Source organism: Aethalodelphis obliquidens, unplaced genomic scaffold (genome assembly GCF_003676395.1).
Source record: "Aethalodelphis obliquidens isolate GAN/ISIS:26980383/991018 unplaced genomic scaffold, ASM367639v1 scaffold50, whole genome shotgun sequence".
Taxonomy (NCBI): Eukaryota; Metazoa; Chordata; class Mammalia; order Artiodactyla; family Delphinidae; genus Aethalodelphis; species Aethalodelphis obliquidens.
In genome coordinates, this window is record NW_020837994.1 from 4,536,269 (window position 1) to 4,557,234 (window position 20,966).

Sequence of the window (20,966 nt, forward strand, 5' to 3'; positions counted from 1 at the left end):
CAGACTGAACCAGACTGCTGCAGGCTGCCCAACAAGGCAGCCAGTTTGACAGTCATGGACTTTGACTCTTGAACTTAGGAATACATACCGTAGTATTTTCTATTTTAAAAAGCAGAGTTCATAAAACTGCAACAATGGCTAAATGCAGTCTCTGACTTGTTTTATTTGGCCTGCACAGTAGTTAAAACAAAATAACAAGCTAGTCATTTTAAGCTTTTAAACCACACAAAAATCCATAGTTCTAGCTTCTCTTGAAAAAAATCAAAAGATCAGTCAATATTAGGCCTGACTTCTGCTATTACAAGCACACAACATGACTGGTCCCTTTAAAATAGTCCCTTTGCCACTCCCTATGTCTCTTCCAAACATGAAGCTGAATTTCACTTATTATTTCATGGCTATTTTTCTTATAGGAATTTTTTTTATTCATGTCTCTTTATCATGAGACTGTGGTTTAAGAAAATTGAGTATTCATTTGTGAAAATGCCCAGCCCTCTAAACTGCACTTGTCAGAATTAGAGGTTGTGACTTCTGATGACACGGCTTCCCCTGCAGCCCTCTCAAATGGCAGCTTAGCTGTTTTCTCTATCACACCTCTTGATACCACTGGGCCTGGAGATGGAACAGGTCCCTTTCTCCTCATCTATTCTCTGCTCCCCCCATTAAAAACATGTCATCAGACCATGCCACCTTCTACCTGGGTACTTCTTATTGCAGTTATCTACTGTACAGTCCCCTCAATTCCCTCTTGATCCTTTAGGAATTTAGTTCCTGTCTCACTCTCACTCTCCACAACACAACTCCAGCTGTATTTGTTGGTGATTTCAATACTTACAAAGACGATCCTTCCAATATCTTGGCCTCCCAGTTCATTGGCTGAACTTGAAAGGCCCTTCAATAATTTTTCCCTTCTCTTCTGCCTCAACTACAACTTTGGTCATAACCTTGAGCTTGTCATTACCAATAACTCAAACTCTTCTCTGATCTCAAATACCTCATTCCCCAACCACTAACCCCTCTCTCCAGCTCACTCGCCCTACTATCTCATCTCCAATGATCCTCTGAACCCCCATGGGGAACTTCTGTCCACCGATACCACCACGTTTTCACATCTTTCTCCCCTCTCAATTACTCTCGTCTCCTTCAGCAGCTTAAATTACACTCTTGCATAGAATCTTAACTCCCTTGTTCCTTTATCTCATCATACTCACATGGCTTAACCACAATTTGATTAAATCCAACTGTCTGCTTATTCCATGCCTGCACCCAAACATGAAATAGAAGAAAAACTGGAGATAGCAGCAGGACAGTTCTTTCAAAGACTTTTGCTGTAAGCAAAGAAAACGTGGGGGAAATTGGGTCAAGAAAGAATTTCCTTTTTTAAGGTGGGAAAGACATCAGCATGTTTACATGCTGAGGGGAATGATGCAGTAGAGAAAATAATGATGTAGGAAAGGGAGGGGAGATTTCCCAGGTCCATAGTTTTTAATTGGCTAGCAAAGATGGAAGCAAGTGCACAACTGAAGGGGCTGGCCTTAGCTAGAAGCACAGACAGATCATTCATAGTAACAGGAGAAAAGGTAAGAATATATGGGCACAAGAAGAGTTGGTTAAGCAGATGTGATGGTGGGAGTCTGAAAAAGTTCTTCAGTTTTCTTCTTCCCATTTTTTCTTGAAGCATTCTAGTCAGCCCTTCAACTCTACCATTCCACTGAAATTCCTGCCAAGGCCATCAATGACTTCCATGCTGTTAAATCAAGTTCTCATACTTCTTACCTATCAGCAGCATTTGATACAATTTATTGCTTTCTCCTCCTGAATCACTTCACTTCCAGAAAATTATTGCCTTCTCAGTTTATTCTTCCTCCTTTCCCCAAACTAAATGATACGAGTTTCCCAGGGCTCAGTCCTCTGAGCTCTTTTCTATTTATACTTACTCCCTTGGTAATTTTATCCAGTCTTGTGGCTTTATGGCAACTATATCCTAATAACTGCCAAATTTCTGTCTCCAGCTTGTACAACTGTCCTGAACTCCAGACTCATATCCATCTGTAAATGTAACTCTATACTTGGTTGTCTAACATATAACTCAAGTTAATACATGCAGCTCTAGTTAATTCAAACTGCATAGTTTACCCATTTTATTGATGGTATTTGTTCTTACTCACTATTAAATCAATGCATGTGATAAAACATTCTTGTGCATGTCTTCTTGTGTACGTGTGTTTTTCTAGGGTAGTAGGCTTTCATACTTTTCATTATGGCCTACTAGCATAGTTTGGTCAAGCCTCCATCTACTTACTCCTGTCCAGATTATTGCAATAACTTCCTGTTTCTATTACCAGAGTGATCCTATTAAAACAATCAAATCATGCAACAGCTCTCTATTTCAGACTTAAAGGCATATATTCTTCGATTTAACTATTACAAAACTGTACACAACTGTTGGTGCAAAATATTAATGTGTTGGGAAAAACTGCACATGAACCAATGTGATTTCTGGGTTATACGGACATCACTGCCTTACTCAGCAATCATTTGTGAGCTAGTTCACATTATTTAAAAACACACTGTAGCAAAACTGTATTAGAATGCTAGGGCTAGAATAACCACACTTTAAAGCATCCTACATAAGGAATAATTCCTAGCTTCTAAAAGCACACAGGATTCCACAACTTCTTGCTTTTAAAAGACACTGTAAACAAAATGAAAAGACAAGTCACAGACTAGGAGACTGGAATCTAGAATATATAAAGGACAGATCAGTAAGAAAAAAATAACTTAAAACTGGGCAGGGGCTTCCCTGGTGGCGCAGTGGTTGAGAGTCCACCTGCCGATGCAGGGGACACGGGTTCGTGCCCCGGTCCGGGAAGATCCCACATGCCGTGGAGCAGCTAGGCCCGTGAGCCATGGCTGCTGAGCCTGCGCGTCCGGAGCCTGTGCTCCACAACAGGAGAGGCCACAACAGCAAGAGGCCCGCGTACTGCAAAAAAAAAAAAAAAAAAACTGGGCAAAAAATATGGAAAAGTCAAATGTACAAAGCAGGAAGGTGTTCAATCTCACTAATAATCAGGAACATGGAAATTACAATCCTGATGAAATTCTACTTCCATATTCATCAGGTTGGCAGAAATTCAGGAGTCTGGAAATATCAAAAATTGATAAGGATATAGAGAAGCATTATTCCCTAATGGTGGAACTGTAAATAGCTACAATCGTTTTGGAGAAGAGTTTAGCAAAATCTAGCAAACTTCAAGATTTACATAAGTGGGGCTTCCCTGGTGCCACAGTGGGTTAAGAATCCGCCTGCCAATGCAGGGGACATGGGTTAGAGCCCTGGTCCAGAAGGATCCCACATGCCGCGGAGCAACTAACCCCATGCACCACAACTACTGAGCCTGCGCTCTAGAGCCTGCGAGCCACAACTACTGAGTTCATGTGCCACAACTACTGAAGCCCGCGTGCCTAGAGCCCGTGCTCCACAACAAGAGAAGCCACTGCAAAGAGAAGCCTGTGCACCGCAACAAAGAATAGCCTCTGCTTGCCACAAGCAAAGAAAGCCTGCACGCAGCAAGAAAGTACCTAATACAGCCAAAATAAATAAATAATTAAAATTTTAAATCTTAAAAAAAGTAAATAAAGTGCTTAAGTAGGAAAAGCAGCAGAAAGATTCAATTAATAAAAGTTAAAAAAAAACCATGTAACCCAATACTATATAGTGTTTATAGCATACATATACATTTAGCAAAAATACAAACACATACATAGTTATGATCAATACCAAATCTGGGATGGTGGTTACTTCTGAAGAGGAGGAAGGGGACTGGGATCTGGGGAATACAAAGGGAGCTTCAACTGTATTTGTACAATTTTATTTCTTAGCTGCATGTGAGTATATGGGTATGTGTTACATTAGTATTTTTTTTTTTAACTGAAGTATAGTTGAGTTACAATATTACATTATTTTCAGGTGTATAGCATAGTGACTCAGTATTTTTGCAGATTTTACTCCATTATAAGTTATTACAAGATAATGACTATAATTTCCTGTGCTACACAATATATCCTTGTTGCCCGTTTACTTTTTACATGATAGTTTGCATCTGTTAATCTCATACCCCTAATTTGTCCCTCCCTTACTTCTCTCTCCCCTTTGGTAACCACAAGTTTGTTTTCTATTATCTGTGAGTCTGTTTCTGTTTCGCATATACATTCATTTGTATTATTTTTAGATTCCACATATAAGCGATATCATATAGTATGTCTCTTTCTGACTTATTCCACTAAGCATAATATTCTCTAGGTTAATCTTTTTAATATGCCCAAAATATTTCAGAACACAAATTATTTATAAAGTTAGGTAACGATAACCAACTTTTCCTTTACCTGCAGAGTTTTGCATTTAAACAATGAATAATTGTAAATTTTTTAATTCTTTGAAACTCTAAACTACAATATATAGCCCAGATCCCTATTCCTCAGATAAAAATTACAACCATGCAGGAGATGTGTTAGTTTTCTAGTACCACCATAACAAAGTACCATAAACTAGGTCGTTTAGAATTACAGAAATTTATTCTCAGTTCTGGAGGTCAGAAGTCCAAGCAAGGTGTCAGCAGAGCCATGATCCCTCTTAAAGGCACTAGGGAAGCATCTGTTCCAGACCTCTCTCCTAGCTTCTGGTAGCCTCAGGCATTCCTCTGCTTGTACATGCATCACTATAATCCCCCATCTTCACATGGCTTTCCCTCTGCCATGTCTGTCTCTGTGTCCAAATTCTCCCTTCTGATAAGGACACCAGTAAATATTATATTAGGGCCCATCCTAGTGACTTCATTTTAACTTGGTCACCTCTGTAAAAACCCTATGTCCAAATAAAGTCACATTCTGAGATGCTGGAGGTCATGACTTCAACATATCGTTTTGAGGGGACACAATTCAACCCATGAACATGGAAAAAAAACTCGTCTCCCTCCTACCCCAGTCCCCTACTTCTCCCCCAAACAACTTTCTTATGCACATGATACGTATAATCCCCATTGTAACCTCCAGCCCCTTTTCTTCTATACAAATATCTGTGTCTTGTTTTTTAATCTAATGTTATCTTGGAGCTTATTCATTATTGGTACATAGTATCTAACCTTTTTTTTTTTTAACATCTTTATTGGAGTATAATTTCTTTACAATGGTGTGAGTTTCTGCTTTATAACAAAGTGAATCAGTTATACATATACATATGTTCCCATATCTCTTCCCTCTAACCAATTCTTTTTAAGGGATACAGTTTTCCACTGTACAGAGGTACTGTAAATAATTGACCCAGGCTTAACTATAGACATTGAGGTTGTTTTCAGTCTTTTACAAATAAAGTTGCAATTAATATCCTTGCGCTTATGACTTTTCCTAATGTGCAAATTTATCTTTTAGATAAATTCCTTTAAGTGAAGTCTCTGGGTCTCTCACGTGCATTTTAAGCTTTGACAAATATCAATAGTACGTCCCTCAGTTTCTATAAAAACCTTTCTTTAATTATATACAACCCCAATTTATAGTTTTTGTTATTGTTGTTTCTGTTTGTTTGTTTTTTAAGGTTTGGGGATGCAGTAGACAGCTGTAAATTTTGCAAGCCAGCATCCAAGCCTCCTTTCTATTTGGGATAATCCACTACTGTGAGAATCTGGGCAGGGGCAGTGCCCTTCCACTACAGAAGCTGAAAGGGCCAGACAGTCCTGTCTTCTGGCAACACACACAGTGCCAACCAGGACCCTGTGGTGACTCAAAGACACAGAAGCAATTCAATCAGTCTAACACCCAGAGGAATCACAACATCTTATGTAAACCAATCCTAGTTCCTAACCTTTTTCTGAGCCTGGTTTATTTCAGCTTTCATGTCCATTTTGTGAGCTACCAGATAGCCTTTTTTTTTTTTTCTGCTTAAATTAGCCAGATTTGGATATTTACAACCAGAATTTAGGCTGATAATTTTGGTCATACTTTTATGAACATAAATTGCTACACTACTCTCATATTTGCATTACACGCTATGAAGGCTTAGACTGCTATATTTTGGGGTAATACATATTTGCTTTTCTTCATAATTCTGTCAGCTGTTTACTGCTGCTATTAATATGCCTGAGGCAACCACCCCTTTTCTCCTTTTCTAACCTGTTACATGCCTAGAAACTAGATGAGCAAGTCCATTGGACCTGTTTGTAGAGCAAGGGTAGAGACCTGCAGTGAAGGCCTGAAGGTCCTTCGAGAAAAATGCATAATTTTATCACATCTGTTTTAATTGCTCAGTGGAATTTTAAATATCAGGCATCTCAGATGTATTTTAAGAGCTGAGTTAACATTACATTTGTAGCTGCTTCTTTCTGTTATAGAAAGAATTAACTACTATTGGTAATAATTAACATTTATTGCATCATCTTCTAGACACTGTTGTTAGTGATTCATACAATCTTCAAAATAATCCAAAAATAAAATCCTAAGAAGAATTCGCCTGTATACACTTTTATTTATTAGCCTTCTCATCCAAGTTATGTATTTCTATTTTATCTTCTTAAAATGGTGCTAAAAACAACAATTCTAAGTTCACTGCTCTCTCCCCAAAGTTGTCCTGATTTCTCATCTGAAGTTATTAAGTCCCTGACATTAGATATTGATTTTATTTACATAGATATGAGCAGACAAAGCGAGACGCTAGTGAAAGTATTTTTCAATTTCAGCTTCTTTGTCAAGGGATGGCAATAATTCTATCAGAATCCTCATAAGAGATTTTCTCAGATTTTAATTACTATCTACTAGCCACAGAAGATGGGTACCAGATGAAGATTCACCCATTCTAGAAATACTTTAAAAATATGATTTGTACGACAATTAACTACATAGTGATTCTATCTGAAATCCTGCAGATAAATAAAATTTTATCTAAAATTTCTCTGAACAATGAGTAATCACACTTGTCTTCTAAAAATAAAGGGCTATATACTATGATCATCTGTGCATAATCCCTCATCTTTAACAATACCGGCAAGATCCCAACAAGATCTCAAAATACACAATCAACATTTAAAAAAGCCTATCTGAAAAGTATCAATATCTGACAAAGTGACCTGAGGGAGGCAGAAATCCACTGGGATATTTTAATGAATACATTTTTAAACTATAGAACCTAGATCAGACGACCACTAACCCTAGCTGTGGGGTGAGAATGTCTATGTCTTTTCTTAAAATTTCCTCTACACCAAGAAGCAGTAAACAAAACAATTCCAGCAACCCTAAAATTAAGCTCAAATAGAATCAAGAAATGTTGGCTTGCTGATCATTATGAATTTTATTTTTAAAAAGTGTGACCTGATCTTTTCTTCTTTCTCTTATTTTCTCAAAGCTATGGGTACACCTGCCTACTATTACAGAATGTTACAGTTGACTCTTTTAAAGTCATTTAGACTTTGAAAGTCTAGTCCTCTTATTTTACAAAGATGAGGAAGTAGGTCCAGAGAGGTTAAATATCTTGTCTGCCAAGTCAGAACTAGATGCTTGGTCTCCTGCATCTTAGCTGACTGCATTATCCACAATACCAGGCTGACCGCAGCAGTGCCTACAGGAAACACAGTGCACAGAATCTCAACATTTTGTTGATATGTTATCAAAGAGCACTTTATGTTTCACTAAAAGTCATGATTACAAGTATGTAAACATGACTTTAAAAAGGAATTCAAATAGAATTGCTAAGATTAGCCCATAAGAATACCCAGACTGCTTACTGAAGAATGGATAAACGTCTAGCATAGAATTATGAGTGCTGCTGAGATTGGCAGCAGAGAAATTTGGGAACTTCCTGTGCTGTCTATTGAAATTTTAACACTGAAAACCCTGCAGTAAAAAGAAAATGTGCTTCCTTTCAGCTGCTGGTAGATGGTAAGGCTGAATGGTATTTGGGAGCACAGGCTTAAAAATCACAGCTCCCTATCTATGTGACCTCAAGCGTTACTTTACCTCTCCCTGTATAACTCAGTTTCCTCATCTCTAAAGTGGGATCATAAAAGCACCTATAACTCATAAGGTGGTTAAGAATATTATATGCATAATGCATGTAAAGAACCCAGAACAGTACAGAGAAGGTCTCAGTAAATTTCAGTTCCCATTTCCAAGCGGCCTTTATCTTTGCTTGTTGTAACAAATTCAGTATTTATAAGAGTCTGGTCAGGAAAAAGAATATTCGTTTTTTTCAGTCTACCATGCAAGATGAGGGAAACCAAGTAAAAGTGCTGAAAAGAACACTGGGCTTAGTGGTGACACACTAGTCACTAATTAGGCAAGTAACTGTGAATAGCTTTCCTAACCTATTTTTAAGGTCATAAAGTCCGAGTATAGGGGCTTCCCTGGTGGCGCAGTGGTTGAGAGTCCACCTGCCGATGCAGGGGACACAGGTTTGTGCCCCAGTCCGGGAAGATCCCACATGCCGCGGAGCGGCTGGGCCCGTGAGCCATGGCCGCTGAGCTTGCGCGTCCGGAGTCTGTGCTCCGCAACGGGAGAGGCCACAACAGTGAGAGGCCTGTGTACCGCAAAAAAAAAAAAAAAAAGTCCAAGTATAAACCTGTAATTACAAATCAGCCTGATAACTACCCAGGTGTCTGTGAAAACAGAAAACTGAGAGTTGAAAAGTATGCCCTGAGAAATTACTCCTGATTCAAGTGGAAGCAGAAATCCCTTTGAAATGTGTTATGACCTTGTCCTACTAAAAACATCTGCCTGAAGCTCTAACTATACATTTTCTTACTTATTTCATGTTCATGTTCTCAACAAAAGTCAAACAAAAATAAGACCAACAAGATTCTCAGTTTTTGCCAACACTAATTTTTTAAGAAATGTTTCTCATTAATGGTTTTAGGCAAGAATGAAAATGGGAGGGAAGTCCAAAACGGAGGGGATATCTGTATGTGTATGGCCGATTCATTCTGTTATGCAGTAGAGGCTAACACAACATTGTAAAGCAACCATACTCCAATAAAAATGAATTAAAAAAAGAGGATAAGAGCACAATAATATAGAAAACCTAGATTTATTTGTTAAGCTATTACAAAGACAAAACAATTATCTGAAGTACTTTGAGAACTTCACCCCAATTTCACTTGTTCTTTTACAGAAACTGACCTAAGAGGTTGGGAATGGAAGGATATAACCTAAGAGGTTATAAGAGAACAGACTGGTGAAACACGGTGAAAGGAGCAAAGGCTAGGCAAAAGCACTTGTGTTAGTGGTAGTATGTGTGGCTGGGCTGTTTCTGAAGAGGCTCCCTAGAGTTAATTAATCTGGGTTCCCAATTAGTAAAAAGAAAAAGACCTTTAACCCTGTGGAGACTGTGCATAGGCCAGGATTTATCTGAGATATCTGTTTTTCTTTTTTAAAGGAGTAAGGGTATTCTTAGGCCCTAAGGTGTATATCTTGTATACAGCCCCTCTCTTTCCCATGCAGTCTACCTACACCTTCAAGTGCCAGTGCATTTCCACCATGTAGTCCTGCTAGGTTATGAGGATGCATATAGTGAAGGCAGGAATTATAAGCCTATGGAGGGTACACCTAGACACAAAGTTTTGGAGTAAATGATAAACTACCAATACCCTCTTGGTTAAGTTAATTCACCTTTGTTAATAAAGGTCATAGTTTCTTGTGCTGGCGACAACTTGTTGTCTCAGTATAATCTGTCTCAAGAAAGAACTGGTTCAGGTAAGTTTTGGAGAAGGAAAAAGACTTTCATCAATACCCACTCCACAGTGGAAGAGGCACCAAGTTCTCTCCTAAGGTTATGAGCAGAATCTGAAAAACAAAAGGTTTACAGTGTTTATAATAATAATAGCTAATTTATTAAATGCCTAGTCAAGAGTGCCAGGGACTTAGATATATTATATCTCAGTCTTAGCAACAATCCTGCCAGGTATTTACTATCATCCTCATTTTTCGGAAGAGGTAACTGAGAATTAGAGAAGTTATACGCCTGTCCAAAGGCACACAGCTGGTACGTGGTAGAGTTGTGATTCCACTATTCATGTGCCTTCCCCTCTACCCTATCTCATGCATTGAGAAGTCCTAGCTCCATTATCTTGAAATTTTTAATAGTTGCATACACACTCTAATTATTCCTTCTTCACTCCTCAAAAGCAAATGTAATTTTAAATGATTAAAAATTTACAGACATTGTTTGGAATTGAGGTCAATTATCCAGATGAAGAACTTATATAAACTTTATGAATAAAGTATCTCTCTGCTCCAGCTGTAGCACAAAATGAAAGGAAAACAAATCATCAGCTCATTAGAAAGTTTGGGCTATTTTACAGTTATTTCACCATAAAATTGCATTACAAAGAATGCTAAGAATTCTTGCCAGGAAAATGCTGTAACATCCCATTTGTGTAACCATTTGTGACATACCGAATAAGTTTCTCAATCTTATTAGTAGAGTAGTTGGTGTTCTCTGAATAGTCTGTTTTCAAGAAGAAATATGTTAAAGCCAGATCAAAAAATCTGTTTCCCAGTTTCAATAAAAGTTACTGAAAAAATCCACACGCTATAAAGAATGTAATAAATAAGAATCTGAGAAATAAGGGAAGAAGGCTTATATTGGTACTGGAAGATTTCCCATGAAGTAGAATAGTGAAATACTGACATCTGGAACTGTGAGATCTGAAAATTAACGTTAACAGAGCTCCAGCTAAGTGCAGAGGAGACATTGCTGATTTTAGACTATATGGCTACCAATGACAGAAATAAATGTTGTGGAAATAAATATTTAAAGAAAGAGATATTAAATCACAGAACTCTTAAGATTATTTTCTAATAGTTCCACTGGCATCTAAGAGGAAGGCAGAGTTCCATCATCACAATTCATGGTTACTATAAGAAGCGATGTTATTTTCACAGTGGCAATAATCTGGAAGGTAAATGGAACTTGAAAAACAAGGGATCTTACAACCTAATTGGATGACTGACAATGGTATAAAACTCAAGCCAAAAATACATAAATCTTGCCCGATTATTACTATATGCTTTAGTAAAACAAAGGACCTGGGTATAAGTACTCAAAGAATGGAAAACAGCTAGTATTCAAGAAAATGTTATAAGGTCAGCAGTAGAAGGACGTTGTAAAGGGGACAGTGGAACAACAATTTAACAATGTAAAAATCTTAACAGTTTTTTTTTTTGGGCCACGCTGTACAGCTTGTGGGATCTTAGTTCCCGGACCAGGGATCAAACCCAGGCCCGCGGCAGTGAAAACATGGAGTCCCAACTGCTGGACTGCCAGGGTATTCCTGATCTTAGTTTTTAAAGGAAGGACTGCTAATTACTAATCCTAGCTCAGTATGATATAAACTAGCTACATGACCTTCAGCTAGTATTTAACATACAGTTGAGATACTCAAACTGACAAAGGACAATTTATTTCTCAGAGTAGCATGTAACAAGTAAACAGTCAGGAACAAACTTCAGGCAAAGCTCATGAGAATGTGTCAGAGGAGAGAAAATTGGCAGTGAACCCATGTCCGTCAAGAAAAGCAGGAATGAAGCAACTTGGGAAGTGACAGCTTTTGGGCAACTGTACGTGGACTTGATATGGTTTGGCAAATTAGCCTTTAACGCTGAAGTGCCCAGGACCTTGGTCCTCCATTATATTCAAAACGAGGCAAACTGATACAAGATTATGATTCAAGGCTTAAACTCAGATTGGAATGACTTCTACTTCCTCCCTCAACTGAAAAGTAGTGAGTTGCAGCAAATCTCTGCTTTGTGTTTTTTGATGAGTATGTTAAGGTTTCAAACATCACAAGTGGGAAAAGGTGACTGAGCAGAGCAGGACATGACCTCAGGCTCTGTTGTTCCCACCTGAGCCAACCAGGGAGATCTCTGTTTCTGAACAAAGGGTAATGTCCTTCTCCTGATTCACTGAAGATGGGTATGTCTTATTCTTCCATGTACTCTCAATGCCTAGCATAGTGCTTAGCACGTAATAAGTGCTCAATAAATGTTAACCTGAACATCACCATGTTGGCAGATCTTGATTTCTTAGGGAAAAAACCTACACGATTTTAAATAATTCCATAAATGAATAACTAACATTTTTCCACAACTGCTAATTTTATGGAGTTCTCCTCAATTATGAAAATAAAAATCAATTATTTCACATGATTTTCATGTTCAGTGACAAGGGAGAAAATAAACTACTCACCCTAAAGCAGCATCAATCATTTTCAGTGATCAACATCTGCATCCTCAAACTGTCCAGCAACTGTTGGTGTAGCATCTACCTCCATCCCATCTGAAGAAAAAATTAACCACTGAGCAACAGTCTACTAAGCACTTCAGATAGGTAAAGATTCAGCTCAAAGTTAGACCAGAAGGAAGCTAGTGCCCCCTGCTTGTAGGAGTTGCAGTTTCTTTCTCTTTTGAAAATTAAAAGTACCAAGGAACAAACTGAGAACGAAAAATGCCACCTGTGGATTTAGGCCAAGTTAAAATTAGTCTATATATTTAACATTTACTTCGCAATTCTCAACCTGAACACTGAAAGAACACTAGGTAGGGACTTTCAAATGCAGTAAGCATCCATTGTTCTCTCTTCACAGAACAGTGCTAGGTGTTTACTGTGTGACTTTTTTTAATGATATGAAGTCCTATCTTCATAAGCTTACAACATAATTCAGGAGAGAAGACTAAATAAGTAGAGCGAGGTTCTTACATATCTTTTTCTTATCTCATTGAAAAAAAAGGAGAGGAGAGGACAAGAAAAAAAAAAGGCCCTCTGGAAAGAGTTGCCTAAAGCTGCTTTCTCCACTTCTTCACTTCCCACTCACCCCTCAACTCTTTAGCCCACCACAAACTGGCTTCTGCCTGCAGCCCACTGGCACACCACCACCTTGATATCCAGCAGGGCATGCAAAAACAACACTTATCTAAAATTAACTCATCATCTTTCCACGTAGAAAATGCTTCTCTCTCCAAAGAGTTTTGCAAAAGGATACCTTTTACCTACCCAACCCAGAAACCCCTACCATGTCTCTAACTTCTGTTGCTTCTCTCTCTTAAATATCTCTCAAATCTGTTGTCTTTTGACACGCACTGCCACTCTGTAATTTAGGCCACTATCTCTTATCTAATTTAAATCATAAAGTACTTAACAGGGTTTCTCTTCTTTCCTCTAGTATTTCCCTCTGCAATTAATTTTTTGTTATCATAGCCAGAGTCATCTTCTGAAACATTAATCAAACTAAAATTCTTCAATGGTTTCCCAATGACCTACGCATAAGTTGAAATTCGTTAACACAGCTTTCAAGTTCCTTTAATATACAGCCCAGTTCACTACTCCACCTTTATCTGTTGCTATAATAACTACCCTTCACACTCAGAGTTCCAGACATATGAACTTTCAGTTCCCCAAAGCTAAATGGTCTCTTGGACCTTTGCACATGACTGATCCTTTTACCTGCCTCTCTCCCCAAACTGTATGCAATCCCTCTTCACTTGGTTCATTTTTATTCATCTTTAGATTCTGGCTTAAATGTCACTTACTCCATGAAGTTTGACTCTCTCCCTGACTATCCAAGCTGAGTGACAGGCCCAGTCTCTGATTCCACACTTCCTCAAGTCTCCCCTATATCTCAATGCTGTACCACAATGTACTATAACTACCTAATTAGTTAATTTATTTTTCTCGCCACTAGATTGTCATTGACAGATATAACCGCATCTCTCTTGAGCACTCCTGTATTCTCTGTACCTGGCACTGTAGCTCAACAAACACCTCTTACATAAATAAACACACAAAGCACTGAAATGCCAGCAGTAGAAATTTCACCATGTATATATCTAAACATCATGTTGTACACCTTGAATATATACAATTTTTATTTTAAAAATAAATTTAAAAAAAGAAAATGCACAGGTCAAATAAACAAATAAATGGCAAAAGAGTGATATGGGTACCCAGGACTTTAGAAGATAGAGAATGGTACAGGCTGAAGAAGTTTTATATATAGGCAAGTCTCCATACGCTAATGAGGCTTAGGAATACAAGTCCAAAAATCTCACTTTAGCAACAAGTGTTTGTGACCTTAAAATCACTTGCTACAAAGCATCAAATAAGGAATTTTACAATTAAAAACAACAAAGAAACTTCAGTGATGAAAGATTTTTCCATGTCCAAGGGTACTCTTCAGTTAATCATTATAATAAAAAAATATCTTGAATTCTTTCAGCTAAGAGTTTGGCAGAGCACTAGAAATCACCTGAGCCATCTCACCCTAAAGCCTGTGTTAGAGGCTCACCACCTAGGGCTTAAAATGGAGAGGAGACATAAGGAAAAAGTGTGACCCAAAGCCTAAGTTTTTCCAAATTAAATATCCCAGAACTTCAGGACCCCCAGGTCAGAATGCTATGTGCATGGAGATACTGATCACATTATGAGAGAAACTTAAATGTACCAATAAAAGAAAAACTATGGTAACCCTCTTTAAGAACATTCTCCATCACTAAAAATTAGAAGTGTTAAGATTCTGCAGCAACATAAAATACTGAAATGAATACATATAAGATGTAAGAAATGCTCACAACAGTGCCTGGCATATTGTTTTTGCATATTAGTTCATTTAATCCTCTTACCACTTACTAGCTATTTGCCCTCAATCAAGTTATGTGACCTTTCTGTGCCTCAGTTTCTTCATCTGTAAAATGGGGATCATAACAGCATCTACCAGAGGGTTCTTGGAAGGATTCAATGAGCAAATACATATAATGTGCTTAAATCAGGACCTGGCAAATAAGAGCACTATCTAAATGTTTTATTGAGGGTAGCAGGAACAAGACTGGAGACAAGTAGGGCAGAAACACAGCTGTCTCTTCAGAGAGAAGAGTTTGAACTTCATATGGTGAGTATCAGACAATCACTGAGTGGACATCCTTATACAGGGAGGACACAGAGTGTTCTCAGAAGATTCATATGGCACAGTGAGCTGGAGGAAGGAATGACTGAGGCAAAAAATTTACTATTGTAAATCCAGTGTGAGAAGAAAAGGGGCTAGGTTTGAAGGATAGCAGTAATTATAGCAAAGAGATCTGAAAAGTCATTTAAAGGAAAAATCCATAGAATTCAGTATTGGACTGGATAAGGGAAAAAATGGTAAAGGCTGAGTCAAAAGAAATACGTTAAGATTCTAACTGAAATAGGACACTTAGAAAAGGGAACCAGTCTAATAGGTAAAATATTTACAAAGCGGCTTACAAATATGAGACAAATGAAACAGTTAAAGCCACTTGTGTAAGGTTCAAATGTCTGTCACTAAAAGAAATCCCAAGTTTCTTGAATGCTGTCTAGCACTCTTAATCAACTGACTAGTTTTGCCCATAATCATGCAGGAATTCATTTAAAAAATTAAAATGGCAGCATCAATGTGTGCCTGCACATACACTTACATAGCAAGCAAACAAAAAGACTGGAAAGATATGCAGCAGGAAAGTAACAGATGTCTCTCAATTAGAATTCTACTTGATTTTTCATTTCTTCTTTGCCTGTGCCCATTAAAATTTTTTTGACTATGAACATAGACTGTCTTTGTAGTTAGGGAAAAAAGTTAAAAAAAAATTTTACATAGAATTCCCATTCTATGTAATTCTACGTTTGTTTCCTACGCTATAAAGAGTTAATTCTGTGTACTCACCTTCATAATCTCTTACTGAATCTTCTGTCCGGACTCCAGCCATGTTATACTGGCTGCTCACAGACTGAGAAAGCATTCCTTCTAATCTCTCCAGGGTGGCTTGGCCTTCTGCTGTTAAATGGGATAATCCTTCTTCATAGGTATAAAATGTAGGGATGTCCCCCTGCCCTTGTTCTAAATAAATAAAAAGCTTTTAAGCTACTAAAAAACAATTAGAAAAAAAAAAAGATAATCAATAATGCACTTACTGAAGGTAAGCTAAAATGAAAAAAGGCTTCCAGGAAAACACTCAACATTCATTTAACATACATATATCAGCCATCTGTTGAAGACAGAGATACAAAGAAAATGTCTCTACTCTCTAGGATGAGAAGGGATTCCAAGACATAATAAGCCAGTAAACAGCAATTCCCAAAGAATCAACTGTCCAGAGACTAGAAGGAAAAGAGGGTGTTCCTAAAGTTAGGGAGTCTTGTATTATCCCAAGGTGGGAATTTTACATGTGAGTGCTTTTTACTGATTAAAATACATGCTCCTTTTAAAATATCAGAAATTCTGAGGACTTCCCTGGTGGTCCAGTGGTTAAGAATCCATCTTGCAATGCAGAGGACACTGGTTCGATCCCTGGTCAGGGAACTAAGATCCCATATACCGCGGGGTAACTAAGTCCATGCACTGCAACTAATGAGCCTGCACCCCACAACTAGAGAGCCCGCATGCCTCAACTAGAGAGCTCGTGCACTGCAACTAATGAGCCAGTGCACTCTGGAGCCCGTGTGCCACAACAAGAGAGAAGCCCATGCGCCACAACTAGAGAAAAGCCCACACACCACAATGAAGAGCCCGCACACCACAACTAAGACCCAACGCAGCCAAAAATTTATTAATTAATTTTTAAAAAATCAGAAATTCTGGAAAGTACAGGATTAAAAAAATTAAATTGGGGCTTCCCTGGTGGCGCAGTGGTTAAGAATCCGCCTGCTAACGCAGGGGACACGGGTTTGAGCCCTGGTCTGGGAAGATCCCACATGCCGCCGAGCAACTAAGCCTGTGTGCCACAACTACTGAGCCTGTGCTCTAGAGCCCACGAGCCACAACTACCGAGCCCGCATGCCTAGAGCCGGTGCTCCGCAACAGGAGAAGCCACTGCAATGAGAAGCCCGCGCACCCCAACAAAGAGTAGCCCCCATTCGCCACAACTAGAGAAAGCCCACGTGCAGCAACGAAGACCCGATGCAGCCAAAATAAATAAATAAATTTATTTAAAAAAAATTTTTAATTACCCCAAAATCTCAGCAAAGATGAGAATGTATTTAGATATATAAAGGGAAATCCCAGAAATGAGTGTTCTCAGGCCAGGAAGTGGTATATATGGAGGAAAAGGCTTCAGAGAGCCAAACTTGTATACATGAGACCAGTGGGAAAAAGAAAAGAGAACAGCAGGCACCTCAAGTAACAAGACTCTACACCAAGCTAGTGACTGCACTATGCTCTGGGGAGGTAAAGGGAGATATTCTTAGATCAATCAAGTATGGTTGTGGGAAAAAGAAATTACTTTGGCAATGAGGTGTTAGATGGAATATGTTAAAGATGTAGATGATACAGGTTCCAAGCAATGGAGAGAGAAGGTTTGTTTTCTGAGAGCAACTTCATCAACTTAAAAGACTCTCCTGACTCCCCACTATCCTATCATTTTCCTTCCTTCCATTTATCTCTATCCACTTTCTCCCCTGAGTAATCTCTATTTTTTGCTCTCAAGCCTCGGAAGCCCACGAAGTTTTCTAATTTGGCTGAGACATGAATTGTGCCATTCACTTTTATTAAAAACCAAGCTATATGGATACTTAGAGATATAAAGAACTATAATCCCATATCCTATACAAATAGATGCTTAAAATGAAACACATACACAAACACTTAAAAAAATCCACTTCACTAACCATGTGCTTCCACATCATATTCTTCTCCATCGTAATCATCTGAATCTTCATCCTCAGGATCTGGATGCAAAGCCTGGCATTCACACATTGCAGTGAACATGGCCTCCACTGAACAAGTAAATTAAAAATTCCTAATTAATTTTTTTCTGACCAATGTACAATAAAAATTTAATAAAATAACCATCAGGGCAAATAAATTTAATGAGCAGACAAGAGGTATACTAGGGTCACAACATTTACAAAACCTGCCAAATTCCGAGGAGAATCAATCTTGAAAAGTGCTTGATAGCAATGGACACGCCACAAAATAATAAGAGTTCATTTCGAAACATTATTGACATCCCTTCATGCCTGGCTGGATTTTTCTAAAAAAAAGTGTCAGTGTCCTGGTCAGACCACTGGCCTCAGGGTGAAGACCCTCAGCTGGCAGGGCTCTTTCCAGCTATCCTGGCATCTTCCACTTTGGAAATGCCATGAGTCCTCTGTCCTCTATCCAATGAGATTCACAGTCAACAGCATCAAGTCCATAAAAATAACATATTCCTCCACTCACAAAACATACCAGGCAACACGGCATCTACTGTACTATCACTTCATTCACAATCTTTATATTAATAGTTATCTGGTCCTCAATGATATTACAGATGCTAAAATGAAGAAAAAGCAACAGAAGAGAGGTAATGAGGGTGAAGGTACGTGTGTGGGGGGAGGGATGAGGGAATGCTTCGTACTTAAAGGGAAAAGAACTCCACAGAGTACTCACAGGCTAATCTGTCACTAGGCACAAATCTAAATTCAGCAATAGGTTCAATATCATCATCACTGTCTTCCTCTTCTTCATCAGCAACAGATTCTTTTGATTCTTCTAGAAAGGGAATAAAAAAATAGCTTTTTAATGATGTTGTTTATTTGTTTTCAAAAATAGAAGCCTAAATTAAAGGATGCTTACTGATATATCTAAATACTGCAATTTTTTACTTCAAATTATAAGAACATTGTTATTTTAGAGCTAAAAAAGACTCTGGATAGTCTCTCTGGTCTAGTCACACTGTACTTTGAGTCCTAGGGATTCCAAGCCCCAACGTCATGGTGGGGGTGAGGAAACCTGTACAGTCAGGCCTCTATCAAGTAGAGTTCCATTGTCATGTCTGTTTCTTTCACCTTGAAACAAGGGATTCCAGCAGCAGTTTGTAAACCACTGATGTGATTCATCACCAACAATTTACAGATGAGAAAACTAAGGCCCATGAAAGTTAGCTGAGCCAAAAGATAAATTAACAAAGTCTGTTGGCAAGAAAAAAATACAAATGTTCAATAAAGAGAACTAGCACATGCTGCTGGTGGAAGTAGAAATTGCTAAAACCATTCCAGACATGTGTTTATCCTACTACCCAGAAATTCCTCATTTAAGTACATATTATGTACACAAGGAGTTTGTATGTGAATGTTTACTGAACTACTATATGTACTATAGAAAACATAAAAAATAAATGTTAATTAAAAAAAGGAAATAGATGTATTGTAACCTGGTCATACTATGTTTGAGAGATAGCAGCTGAAAATGACTAAATGTGATTTATATGTACCAAAATGAAGAGATTTTAAAATATAAGTGAGTGAAAGAGCTCGTTGCAGAATATATATAATACCACTTACATTAAAATTTTAAACACAAAAGAGAACCATTATAGTGCTTATGGGTATATACATATTCAGTAAAAATCTAAAAGCATAGACAAGAAGGACACACACCATCTTTAAGATGAACTCTGGAGACAGAGTTAGGAACGAAATGGGGAGGGATACAAAAAAGATTTCAGTAGTATTAATATAGTTTATTTCTTTTAGACTAGAATAATTATGAAAAATGTTAGAATTTACACTGGACATTAAATAATGGAATTTTTTTATTATTCTGTACTTTTCAATGTTTGAATTAGTTCATAATAATAATTTTTTAAAAAATGGTCAATAAAACACTTAAAAAGACCCCCAAACCACCAAAACATGTTCAAACATTTCTTAAAAATGTAACTTTTGGGGCTTCCCTGGTGGCGCAGTGGTTAGGAGTCCGCCTAACGATGCAGGGGACACGGGTTTGTGCCCTGGTCTGGGAAGATCCCACATGCCACGGAGCGGCTGGGCCCGTGAGCCATGGCCGCTAAGCCTGCACGTCCGGAGCCTGTGCTCCGCAACGGGAGAGGCCACAACAGTGAGAGGCCTGCGTACCGCAAAAAAAAAAATATATATATATATATACACACATATATACATATATATAAAAAACTTTTGTTTAGCATATTACAGTTACCATTTTGAAAAAATGTTAATTCTCCATATAGATGAAGATAAGGTAGAGAGGTAATGAAAGTATAAACTTTCTGGAAAGCAACTTGACAATATATGTTAAGAGCTTTAAAAATATTTACTTTTAATGCAGCAATTCTACTCATAGAAATCAATAATAAGGGGGTATCCACTAAATTTTTTTTACCTTTTATAAGTCATACAAGTTCACTGCAGAATAATGAAAAAATACAGATAAGCAAAAAAGGAAAAAAATTTCAGTGGCCACTGTTAGCAGTTTTAAATAGCAGATTTAATAGGACGTTTTCTGTCCTGTTTCTAATGTTATTAAATTGTCAAATATAATAGAGGTGTCTTCTGTAAAAAGTAAAATACAAAAATATTGGAGAGTTCCAAACAATTCTAAGGAGTTGAATACATTATGGTACTACCAAACTTTTTCAATGCATTTAAAAAAACAGAATAGTATCATACTGTAATTATTATTCTATAACTGAATGGATATCACTTTTCAAATTATAAAAGTAACTCAGACCCAGCAATCCCACTCTTGGGCATATACCCAGAGAAAGCCGTAACACAAAGAGATACATGCACCCCAGTGTTCACTGCAGCACTATTTACAATAGCCAGGACACAGAAGCAACCTAAATGTCCATCAACAGACGAATGGATAAAGAAGATGTGGTACATATATACAATGGAATATTACTCAGCCATAAAAAGGAACAAAATAGTGCCATTTGCAGAGACATGCATAGACCTAGAGACTGTCATACAGAGTGAAATAAGTCAGAAAGAGAAAAACAAATATCGTATAATATCGCTTGTATGTGGAATCTAGAAAAATGGTACAGATGAACTTACTTGCAAAGCAGAAATAGAGACAGATGTAAAGAACAACCTTACAGATACCAAGGGCGGAGGGGGAGTAGGATGAACTGGGAGATTGGGATTGACATATATACACTACTATATATAAAATAGATAACTAATGAGAACCTACTGT

General features: G+C 37.8%; 1 protein-coding gene across 6 annotated transcripts in view; it reads right to left on the reverse strand.

The window, feature by feature from the left end:
* Positions 1–20,966, reverse strand: part of CLNS1A (chloride nucleotide-sensitive channel 1A) — a 34,674-nt gene that overhangs the window by 6,104 nt on the left and 7,604 nt on the right. The window contains exons 3-8 of one of the 6 annotated variants that reach the window (XR_003428078.1): positions 18,414–18,515; positions 17,651–17,758; positions 15,711–15,884; positions 12,227–12,316; positions 10,435–10,486; positions 9,052–9,822 (exon numbers count right to left, since the gene is read on the reverse strand). Coding sequence is in view for 4 of the 6 variants with exons in the window: in XM_027083490.1 (XP_026939291.1) it covers positions 12,249–12,316; positions 15,711–15,884; positions 17,651–17,758; positions 18,414–18,515 (452 nt within the window). In the remaining 2 variants the exon portion in view is untranslated. Of the gene's footprint in view, positions 1–9,051; positions 9,823–10,434; positions 10,487–12,226; positions 12,317–15,710; positions 15,885–17,650; positions 17,759–18,413; positions 18,516–20,966 lie in introns of those variants that run through there. The other 5 variants (XR_003428079.1, XM_027083489.1, XM_027083490.1 and 2 more) reach the window with 5 other exon arrangements.